This window comes from Hermetia illucens, chromosome 5, assembly GCF_905115235.1.
Source record: "Hermetia illucens chromosome 5, iHerIll2.2.curated.20191125, whole genome shotgun sequence".
Classification (NCBI taxonomy): domain Eukaryota; kingdom Metazoa; phylum Arthropoda; class Insecta; order Diptera; family Stratiomyidae; genus Hermetia; species Hermetia illucens.
The window spans coordinates 82,494,989-82,507,350 of NC_051853.1; the positions used below are offsets into that span (position 1 = coordinate 82,494,989).

General features: G+C 42.2%; 1 protein-coding gene across 1 annotated transcript in view; it reads left to right on the forward strand.

Annotated features, from left to right (window-relative positions):
* Positions 1-1,597: 1,597 nt before the first annotated feature.
* The window catches only part of LOC119658457 (neuroendocrine convertase 1-like), a 44,231-nt gene continuing 33,466 nt past the window's right edge, over positions 1,598-12,362 (forward strand). Inside the window, exon 1 of the mRNA XM_038065863.1 lies at positions 1,598-1,924. Within this exon, the coding sequence (XP_037921791.1) occupies positions 1,721-1,924 (204 nt within the window). The 5' untranslated portion in view covers positions 1,598-1,720. The remainder of the gene's footprint in view (positions 1,925-12,362) is intronic.

Sequence of the window (12,362 nt, forward strand, 5' to 3'; positions counted from 1 at the left end):
AGGCCTGTTACACTCTTGGGTCAAATATTTTGAGCCTTCACTCGCCTATGTTTCACCGGTATCCAAAACACTAGTGCTCACTGAGCTCTTTCATTTGATACCCCACATGACCATATTCGGCGAAAAAAAATTGTACAAACCACTTTCACATGTAAAGGGAGCCCCCCATCAAACTCAACATAAAATGGCGCCATTTGCTATATGTAAAGCGATTCACGGACCACATCTTGTCACCAAATTTCGTGACAATTGGTTTAGCCGTTTCCGAGTAAATCGGGTGTGACAGACAGACAGACGACAGACAGATATGGAATCGATTCTAATAAGGGTTTGTTTTACACAAAACTTAAAAAAGATACATCCAAACTGTTGATGATTATTCTATTCATGTCAGCTAACATCCCCAATTATGTAACAGCGTAGACTACGTGCATAGAAAGTAATGTCAGCGATAAGACCAGTTACAGTAATTACGCCGTAGAGAGTGAAAGTAAACAACATGGCAATGGGCTTACGACAATTCCCAAACCATTTGATATTAGTTAAGTCAGCAATTTTGCTATTCAAGAAACATATCCGATACCTTCCAAACTCAAACAAAACGAGATACAACAAATTTAAGAAGATCCATTTTTATCTTAAAAAATACCAAATGAAACTTTTTAAAAAAAAAATCATCTAACAAAAAAAGCAGGACCTCCTTCGCTTGTATTGTGTTAGCCTCCTTCAAAGATAGACAGATTTCATCCAACTTCCTGCAAAAACTCTTGCTCATCCCCAGCAAACCCCAACCCCCGAGAAAATGCATTCTATCATAATAGGAAAATCGTATACTCGAACTTGCTCCGCACTCTCAGGTTGGATAGGAACATACACTTCTGTCCAATAATAGCATCCTACGTTGATTGAACATTAATATTTATCGAATTATGTTTTCATGGAAAACTTAGTTCGAACATTATCACACAGAAAACCACAAACCACCAACAATAAAAGCAGTGGTTCGGCTGTGTACATTTGTGGGTGACACGGGCAACATAGTAACATGTTTGGTCTGCAGAGGATAGCTCCGAGCATCACGAAAGCAGCATGAAATTGATAGTTGTTCCAATCAAATACTGCAATTAGCCTTCTCCCCAAATCGCTATATGAGAGGGTGGCTCCTACGTCACTGGACACCTGTTGAGTGGGTAATTTGCAATCCTATTTCAGATCAACGCCACATTAATGCGTCTCCCCAGCGATTCGGAGCAGTGATATGCAACTTAGGACCTAAGCAGTTGGTGTTCGCACCACTCCGTTTCTGAAGTTAGCGAGCCCATATTGCCAGGAAAAGATACTTACGAAATCTTAGAATTTCCCTTTATTGCACTATGTCTTCTTTGGCAACTACCACTCTCATATCGGACCCCAAACCACTGAACACCCCGCCATCAACACGTTATGAACCACTTTCCCAAGTTCACAGGCGGCTTCACAAAAACGCCTTGCGCAATTGCGCTATTCCGATAAGGCCAAATCGTGGCAGGACTACGAGCAATTAGACGGACATTCACGTTTGCAACAAGTCAGTTAACAACAAACATTGTTGGCGCGCGGCATGTTTCCTCGCAACGGATTCTACTGACTCTCGTGGGGAATTCCGTGGTGCTGTAACTGTCGCTGAAATTTAAATTGCATTCGGGATTTCGCCAGATTAACGTCGATTCCCACCGGAAAAATGTTCAGTGTTCCGAGCGGATTCCTCTCGAGCGTGTTCCGATACGTAGTGTTGACGGTTGTGCTACTCGTTTCCTTGCAGGTCCAATATGCCTGCATGCTTGATTATAATCTCAATAAATACTATCTAATTGCACTTAAAGATGGAGATATACGGGATGCCATGATTCTGGCTAAGGAGAACCACTGCAAGGTGGTGAAGCAGGTATGTACGAAGCATGTTTCCTTTTAACGCCGGTCATCCGCACGACTCGACGCTCATATCAATGAAATTCCGTATTAATGGCGGTGCCTCTTCTGCACCACGTCCGAGTCCCTACGCAACGTGGTCCGTGCAAAACTATTAATAACAATTTCTCAAAGCCAGTTAATACCCATTATCACGCATATGTTTCGAGTTTATGGTGAGAAAATTTATGGATTGTTTTGTTGTTAGACCACGCGCTATAAATATTCGTTAGTTAATAATAAATTGTTATCAGTAATTGTGGGTTTTGGGCTGGGACCGGAGTTAATTAATAATATTTTTTGACGCTCACACTTCATGACAGAGGGGACAATTATCCGGAGTGGTAATTTCCTGTTGCTTGGTAGGATAAGGGATGAGAGATAAAAGTTTTAATAAGAAAAGTTCCAAACATTTTCTCCGGGTTCTAGTTCCGTTCCTAATTCAGAGAGTTTGAAATCCTTGCAGTATCCCATAGATGCCTAAAATTCCACCCCTTCGTTGGCGCGTTGAAATGCCATCTAGTTCATAAATATTTAATCAGATATCACCTGTTTCTCATCTCTCGGACTTACACAACACGTAAATGGAACTTGAAAAAATAATTATATTCTCCTTAATAAGTTTAGGAAGTTTTTTCTATTTTGTTTGTTCGTATAAGAAGCTCCACGTCGGCTCCAACTAATCCATATGCGTGTCGACGCTAGAGTGGACGTTTGCGGGATTCACCGTCACTAAAAACTACCCCGGTTTCTCCAATACCGACCCCGCTGGAGCTCGATTTAGGTAATACTTCGCAGGGTAGGCATGCCTTTAGGACCTCATGTTTTGACCTTTGAGCTTTCCTGCTTCTTAGCAACTTTAACAGCTCATCCTGTATTTTCACCATTACCAAGGAGATTGCACGCCAGTTCTCCTGCGATCTCCACATCTCCGCAACGATGTGTTATGTGTTTGCTTAAGAGGCAAAGCCTCTGACCACTCAGACCTTAGTGGTCCATTGTACTCGATTCCCCGGTCTAACGGAATATCCCGGAATCGTTTATGTATCGCAGGATATCCATTAGTGGATGTCATGCTGCCCGCTGCAGTTGGAGCACATCAGCACCTAAAATATGATGTCTGATGCGTCCATAAGCAGGTCACACATACAGAAAATGTTCCGTGGATTCCGTTTCCTCATTGCAGGGTGGACACGTATCATCTTGGATAATTCCTATTCTGAACATATGCCCTAGTGGCCAATCAAGATACCCACAATACTTCTGCAGATAAACTTTGCAGCATGTTTTTTTGGTTCTGACTGGAAAAGTTATTATGGGAAGCATGTTTCCAGTTTTTGATTCCAGCATCAGCCAATGCTACTGATTCCCCAATTGTTGGTTCCGGTCGGGCATGGGGTAAGAAGAGGCCTCTTTTGTTAAGGCATCCGAGATTTAATTTCCCTCTACACCACAATGACCAAGTACCCAGAGTAATTCCACAGTATTGAATCTAGAAGTAGAGTCCAATTGGTTTCTACATTTCTGAACGATTTTTGAAGAAATTTGACTACTCAACGCCCTCAATGCAGCTTGACTATCGCTACAGATTGCGATGCGCCTGTCCTCCAACCACTCGTTAATCATCTAGGTTGCCTCCCTTACGGTGGCATACAGTTTAGCCTGAAAGACCGTTGTGTATTGTTTCGAAGGAAAAGCCCACCTCTCGTTTTTATTCGAGAGGTAGACTCCTGCTCCAGTACCATTTTATGTTTTTGAGACATTGATGTAGAAGACGTCAGTATATCCTGACACGCATTCTTCTGATTCGTCCCAGTTTTCTCTTCGTTTCAAGATAACAACATATCTGCTACCAAACTGATGTATGAAGATCTGAGAATCGGAAGGCATTGCGAAAACTAGATTCAGTTCCCCCAATAACTCTTCCAATGCTCTGTGCCACCCACTTCCATTGTTTTCCCGTAGATCTAATCGAATTAGTCTATGAGCTGCTCTCATTGCAGTGCTCTGAATAAACAAATCCAAGGGTTGAAAATTGAGTAATGCATTTAGCACCTGATGTCGTGCTCATGGCACCGGTGATACCCAGACACACAGTTCTTTGCAGTGTGGCTAGTTTACAGCGAAAACTCTTTTGCTCCACCTTAACCCACTACACTACGGATGCATAAGCGAACATCGACCTAATGATAGCAACATATATCCACATTACTACCTGAGGACTAAGTCTCCATGTCGATGCAAAGGTTCGCCTACACAGCCCATAAGCTGTGAGAGATAGTTTCATCTTTACTTCTACATGTTTGTTCCAAAGAAGCTTCTTGTAACTCCAAGAGATTTCACTTCTTCGGAGAGTTGAAAGTTAGTACCCCTCATCTCTGGAAGGTAAAGACCATTCAGTTTGCTCCTTTTTGCGAATAATACCATTGTGATTTTATTTGGATTTACTAAAAATCCATGCCTGAGACACCAACTGTCAATAAAGTCAACGGCGTACTGTGTATTTCTATACACCATTCCAAGATCTCGATCAACAGCCAGCACAGCCACGTCATCCTCTTAAGCTTAAACGTGGGTTAGCAGATTTTGCAGCTCGCTTAGTAGTGAGTTGATCAGCATACTCCACAGTGGCGATAGCACACCTCCTTGAGGGTAGCCTTTCGTCGCTTCCGTTGTTAGGAAACGATCAACACCCACTTCAGCACACAACAATCTCTGCGTTAGCATAGCGTAGATCCACTTTATTAGAATTTCGTCAACACCATGCTCTCCGGTGGCATCACAAAGCTTTTGCAAGGGCGCATAATCAAAAGCCCCTTCAATGTCCACAAACACCCCCATTGCGTACTCACCCTTCAGAGTTGCATCCTCTATCTTTCAAATCAAAGAATGAGAAGCAGACTCACAGGACTTTCCACATTGGTAACCATGTTGGTTTTCATTTATTAGGTGCGACTTTAGCACCTTCTCGCGAATGTGACGCTCAACCAATCTCTCCAGATATTTCAGCGAAAATGATGTTAAGGTGATTTGCCTGAAGTTCTTTAGATTTGAATAGTCATCTTTTCCAGGCCTTGATATGAAGAATATCTGCATCTTCAGCCAAGGAAGGCACGTAGCCCAGACCAAGACAGCCTGAAAAAAATATTTCTTAGAAGTTGCTCTAGGTGCTCTATACCATTAGCATCACTGGATAGATGCCATCCGTGCCAGGTGCTTTGAAGTGTTCAAACGATAGTATAGCAGCTCCCGCCTTTTCATTGATAACAACCGCTCTCACAGTGTCCCAATTCCCATTGCAACACCTTCCTGTTGAAGTTCCAGAGACCGTCAATTCTCTTCTTCCCACTTCTGAGACCTGTTCTCCCGGGTGGTGTACTTCCAATTCTGGAGTTCGTGAAAGTTTCATCCGGTTTTCTAAGAGAGTCCAACTTGGCCGTCTCATCGTTATTAAAGACTTTATACAGCCTGGAAGTCTCCCTTTCACCTTCCAGTTCTTCACAGTATGCCCTACAAAAGTCTCATTTCGAACGTTTTACGAGCCTCTTATATTCACGCTGTGAGTTCCGGAACTTTAGCCAGTCTTCACCTCCATTGCTTTTGCAACCACGATATAGAAGTCGTCTGGTTGATTTCCTGAGTTTTTGCAGTTCTCGGTTACACCATGGAACCGTTTTACCACGTTGGCGTTGCAAAATAGAACAAGCCTCTTCAAAATATTCTAAAAGTGTGCGATGCAGAGTTTCCAATTTAAAGGAGTTCTTAGTCGCCTAGGGAGTTCCACTTTGTCGCCAAGAAGTTCATTGAACTTTGTCCAATCCATTTTCCTAGGATTTCACCTTTGTATTGCAGGCGAACAGCCTGCAATATTTAGACTAAATTTTAAATTTTTTTAATCAACTCTAACAACTTTAAAGTGCAGATTGTTAGGTCAATTACTTCACTTCTTCTTGGCCCAACGGGTCGCACCCTACGGTCGCGGTCATCGGACCAGCTGAAGTGATAAATTCAAACAGCTTCTCTCCTCCTCTCTCCAACAAATATGCTGAGCGTTCCATCACAACCTACTAAAAGTTCAAGACCACTTGATTCTGCATACACGACCAGATCCCTTAGTTCTTGCGTCGGCGGAGGGCACAACGAATCATAGAGTAAGTAAGCAGAGACAACTATGACGTTTCTCCTCTTACTATTAACCTGGTACTGTAAGTTGACCGCAAGAAGGTCCTAACGGTTTTGGCATCAGAACACAGGCGCTCAGTCTCGCGGATCTTTCATCGAAGAAGATCCTAGTCCCCCGAAAATGAACCCATGGCTCTTGAACCCGAAATATATTAGGACAGTTCTGCAACTTTGGCAGCCTTTCAGCTAGTAGATAGGAAGAAGCTTTGGCATGGTGCAGATTAATTTGACTAATTCTTATGTTTGTAGCCATAAGTGCAATCTAATTTGAAAACCGCTGCGAACTGAAAAGTCTGCTGTGTTCAGTGTGCATCTCATTGGGGTTACCAACTTGTCCTCACCTTCCGCCGAAAATTCCGCTTTCTTGCGTCCGATTTCTCTGGATATTGCCACACTTGGTGGTGTAGCAACGTCTATGCCCCCATTCCCAAGAAATTTCGCTTTCTTTCGCAGTGCCTTCTGTTGACGTCGGCTAGGAGCCCTCCCAGATTCACGGTGTCCGAGTTGCATGGCTCTGTTTTCACATATCGGCGTTAGACCAGTTGCGTCGACATTACCAGCTTCTCTTTCTTCAGTTTTTCCGGATGCAGACGGAGGAAAAGGTTCTGACAGGCAAGCTTGGAGTCCCTTCTCCTTTGCGGCTAAAGTTTCCTTCTACCGAGCCTCCCTCTCCCGTATTTTAGAAGAGTTAGGCAACAGTGTCGTCGAGCGGCCGGCCAAAGTCAGGTTTCCAGTTCCTCTCAATAAGGGAGTAGCTGTACTATCCTTTTTGGCTGACCGCGGCGTAGACAACGAGTGTAGGTTTTCCACTGAAGTGGAGAGGCCTCCGAAATCCGTGCCTCGGCCATGAATTATATAATTCATTAGATTAATATTTGGTGTGATGATCTTCCACTTAGTAGCATTCATTTATTCGGCTTAGAAAACTATCGCAGAGTCTGAAAATATGATCGTTGCCGATTTGGTCCCTCTTACTTCGAACCGGTTCAATTTACAAATGACGATAGATTGGTTTAGGTTCCTTGAACGCTGCTTCCTTCAATATTGTCCATAAATTTTCAATGGGATTAAGAACAAATGAGTTGCCTTGCCAATCCGTCCAAACCGTTGGGAAGTACTACTTCGCCTTCGCTATACTAGCTTTGTCGGTATTGCAACGAACTCCATCTTGCATAAGAATGGGAGATATTTCTCTTGGATATGGCAGCTGGTTGTCGGGGCACTCCTCGTAGACTGGCAGCATTTTGTATCACTCGCCATTAACCGTACAGTTTTCATCAATGATGATAAGCTCGGATTTTCCTTATAAACTTATCCCTGCCTCTCTTGTTTAGGTCGCTGAACTGGTTGTATCGTTTTCTGATCCAATGTTCTCACTTATTTTGTGATTTGGTTTTGAAAAAAGCTCGATCAGGAATTCATCTGAAAAAACTGTGCGAGCTCTCGGTCTCTTGCCTCTCGCATTTTCTAAGGTAAAACCTTCATCGGTTAACCTCTTACAAAACCTTTTCGTGTCTTTAATGTTTTTTTCACTTTAAAGTGGCTTCGTTGGCTTCACCTACACATGTTTTCCCCACGGATGGCTCCTGATGTAATGTTTGGCGGTAGTTCAGGAGACTTTTTTTCCTCTACGTTGAAATTCAACTGATTGATTGAGGATTTTTCTTACAGTCCTCGTTTCGGTTCCAATTTTATCCTTGATCAGCATTCTTATTTTCTTCTTATTGCCCGGTTGAAACACTTGTGGCCTCCCACGTTTTTCCTGGTCCCACGAAGGAACAGCCTTCCTTGAAACACTAAGCTGTCAGCTAATGAAAGCTGATGATGCTATTACCGTGTTGACTGAGATTCTGAATTTGCTGCCATATCTCTTTTGACAATACCACATCACCACGCCCTCCTCAGAACCGTTAGTCGGTAAATTCAACTCACCTGGTTCCATATCTGCGGGTTTGCAAGCGCTCCTGCACACACAGGTAACTCATGTACCAGTATAGATTCCACCATTCCAGCTAGAAGCAGCTTCTACCCACCAATATTCAGCAACATTCTTGCAAGTGCACGGTGACACCATATGGCATTGGCATTCTCTAGGTGCTAAGATGTTATTCCCCACAGTAGAGGACTCAGTACCAATCCCTGTAGCATCCCTGTAGCATCCCTGTTGTCACAATGTACTCCCCACAGTCCTCATCCGTCCCATACTAGAGATCGTTCACCCAGAGATTATTTTAGAGCTACAACAACACCTGTGTCAGCCAATGCCAATTCGGTCTTAGTTGGCGCAGTTGAAGGCACTTTTCACATCCAACGCCAACACGACCCAACCCGATCAAAAATGTGTGCCGAAACCCACATTAACATTTTTAGAGGCGATTGCTGCTTTTGACGATAGGTAGTAATCTGCTGTAAATGACACTCCCCATCATCTTCCCCGCTGCCAGATCAGGCAATATGAAGTATATATGGGGCTGGGAAACACTTTCACTTTCTTACTGAGCAGGAAATATTCTTTCCTTTCTGATCACCTCAAAAGTGATGCAGAAAACACCAGGCCTACTCTTCACTGCCAGCTTCAAAAGTTTGTAAGGAACGCCATTTCAAACGTGGGGCCTTGTTATCGCTGATCCTACCAAATATTTCAATTTCTCCTTGGTAACTACAGATATTGCTCAATCGTTGAGTTGGACGATCCTTTGCTTTCCGGTGATGAAAAGGCCAAGATAGGCGACCTGCAGTTTTGTGTGCCTACCCCAGAATCTATTTAAAGATTAAAAACGGCCCTACAATTAAATGTTAGCGTCTAGTTAAGTCCCTTTACCGAGAAAATACAGCTCATAAAGTTGCGATTCCATGACCCATAAGGTGATCTGAGTGACATTTTCTGTGGTCATACAATTCAGGGATATATCGGGCACAGCAAACAACGTTCCCCTTTTAAAACGCTGCCGTCCATCCAAGCACCACCCACCCTGCATTCTGTCGCAGTTTTTTTTGGAACGTGATTCCCCCCTGATCTCCAGATTTTCGGGTGATTGCTGTAGGAAAAATCTTCACTAACATGTTTTGCAAGTCCTCTAGCTGAAATAATGCTCACGTATGTCCGGTCCATTATAAATCCTAGGCTAGGTCCCAATATTTGCGTGTACCATATTTAGTTACGCGAATTCTTCAAGCGGAACAAGTCTCGTCACATGCGTTGTCCTCCCACTCCACTTAAAACACACACACAGCCCCTACTATAATTTTCAACCCATGCCTTTTCAGGTCTAAACCATAATTCGAGACTGCACCAAACTAGAATACCCCAATGACAGAACTTCTTTGTTCTAAAGTCATCCAAAGGATGTTGACCTTTCAAAATGCCCCTTGATGCGTTCCAGGATTATTTTAGTTATCATCTTTACCGCACTAAAAATGCGATACTTATTTTTTCCACGCTCAAGGCGCCATTAAAAATTAGTTAGCTCTCTATATGTCTCTCCGTCTGTTATTTTTTTGCCTACCACACGCATTTTCTCAAGAACGGCTACTTGTATTGATACCAAATTTGGCGGAAAAGTGGAAACTGTGAATCCCCTCGCATAAAGTGAGAAATAACATTCTACGATGAGTTTATGATGGTATCGCCATACATGCAAAAGGAGAGGTATAAATTAAAATAAAAATTAAAATAAATTTAATTTAACTAAATTAAAGTTTTCACCGAATATAGTCATGAATGACAGATCTCAATTAGTACTTTCGAAAGCTGACCTCATATTTAAAATTTGAGGCAAATAAGGGGAATACCGAGACTAGAAAGTGATTTCTTTCACGGACTTCATCTCAGAAACTACTCAACCGAAAAGTTGAAAAAATCACGAAGCTGTCACCATAGGTGCCTAAGTCTCAAAATACCCTCCATGCCGATATCTGTTAAAATAAAGTTGATAATAGTAATTTTTGCATTACTACTACTAAGTTTATCGCACAAAGTTACAATAAATCAAAATTGTCTCTTTTATGGAAATTAAGGTTGAATGTCAGTAACAACTAAAAGTGTATGACATACTAAATACATAAACGTTACGAGTTAATGTATGACCCAAATATTATTACATAGGAAATACTCAAAAACTTTCATACCTGAAACTTTGAGGTTCTGATTTTCGACCTGCTTTAGAATCTTAATGATCATAGCCGGGATTTATGAACCAATGCAAGTAACAGCTCTGCAAAGGTTACAGAGCTGCAAAGAGGGGAAGCGTTAAGCCCATTAAGCACATTGATAGCCAAAATAATTTCACTTTTTTTTTGAAGGAGCAATTCGTACGATGGCTCCCTATTTCATCCGCAAGGGGTGGAACTTCACCGGGTGTTATACGGTTGAGAACCGAGAGGAAATGCTCTTCCACTTCTTAACGTCCTTGTCATCAAGGATGGAGAGCCTACAGTTAATGTCCCTGGCCGTTCCATCAAGTTTATATGACAACCCCTCCGGATATGATTGACATGGTCGAGTCTCTCTACTCTTGCATGGCAGAGTAGTTATTATTCTCAGAAATCTTCTCTCAGAACAGCAAAATGGTCCTGCTTTGCAAATCTTAATGCAGCAATCAGTCAAATCTAAGCCAAAAATGCAACTGACGTGGCAAAAATATGGACAATCATGGAAATCAGGCCATCCAAGAAATGATGGAGTTCGATTTTTCAGATGTTTCAAATCGAAATTGCACCTGGGTCGTAAATTCAGGCAATCAGACTATAAATACCAAGGGTCGTTGAAAGCTGAAATTGGGAAAAATCCACTTCCATGCAAACAGAGTTAGCTTCGGCAGGTCTGGCGCTAAAATTTTGATGAAGATATACGGGTGACATCTATTAAAAAGGATGACCGACTGGGTAGTCTCAATTGAACAGACTACAACAAAGTATAGAATTCACATTTGAGATGTGAAACGCTAATCCTTCGCATAGTTTTGGGGGGTTTGGTAAAAGAGACCCAACATGTTCTGGAGGTCGCCAAACCTACACGCACCAACCGGACAATTCAACATTACCGAGCTTCTATATGACGCGCCCACTAAGCTCACTCCGGATCAACAGCCCAAAAGGAAGATAGCATTGAAGTTTTACCAAATCCCCTTTTGAATCAAGGAAAGGCTATGAAAGTATAATTTATACTTCGTTGTCAGTAGCAGGAACAAAGAGCTTAAAACTCTTCTTGGATCAAGCAAGGATTCAATTGACAAATAGCCAAATTAGGAGGTATAAAATTCCCTGTGTGCACTGTGTGGCAGACTCGGAGGAAAGCTGAAACACACCTCGGTAAACTTCTGAAAGCGACATAGTTGGCGAAAAAAAGGAATCGACAGACTTCAGGTTGAAGGTGACGAAGCACATCGTCTTGGAAAACCCTACCATTTCCCATTCATGTAAGGAAGTTAGACTTGGCCGAAAGTATGGAGATTTATAAAACCCATAACGATCCGCCAAAAGAATGGATATTCCTAGCTTTTCAAATTGATCAAAAAACATATTCAAACTACTGATACCACTTCCAGCGGTCCAACGCAGAGATGAGAAAACAGAGGGAATGTGCTTTTAAAATTCAATTACAGGTCAAGTTTCTGCTACATCAGTTCGTGAAGGGAGAAGTATATATAGGACGATTCTAAATTTTTTCGTCATTCAATTGGAAAGGATGCAATCGCAGAAATGTGATGAGGAGGCAACAACCTCAAAAACGGGCGGCGGCTTAGGTAACACAAATGACTAGTTGCATAACGAACAGATGAGACCCCCGCAGGGAGCGTCGACATTTACTCACAAATAGGCTTTTTCTAAAACGATGATGTCGCGTAGTTGCGGGCTGCAAACTTTTAAACAAGGAGACTCCGCTAGCAAACCAAAAGGCGATTTAATGAAAACTGAACGCAAATTGTACATCCCGGCAAATAAGAAACAAATAACCTGTCTGCATCCTTTTCCGAATATAGTAACAACTCTCCGTGCAGAAAGAAGCTATTGTAAACGGTTTTGCTAATGACTAAGCTGTGATTGTAAAAATATTGAATTTTTCACTAATAAGAATAAGATCAACGCTAGACATAGTCGAAACCTAGAAAGTCTTGTACCCCCAATAGCAGGAAAATGTTTTTTTGTAACTACTATACTAAGGACGATGATTTATGTGAAGCTCAATTTCAAGAGGCATTTTGATTATGCTTGCAAATAGAGGTAATACTAGC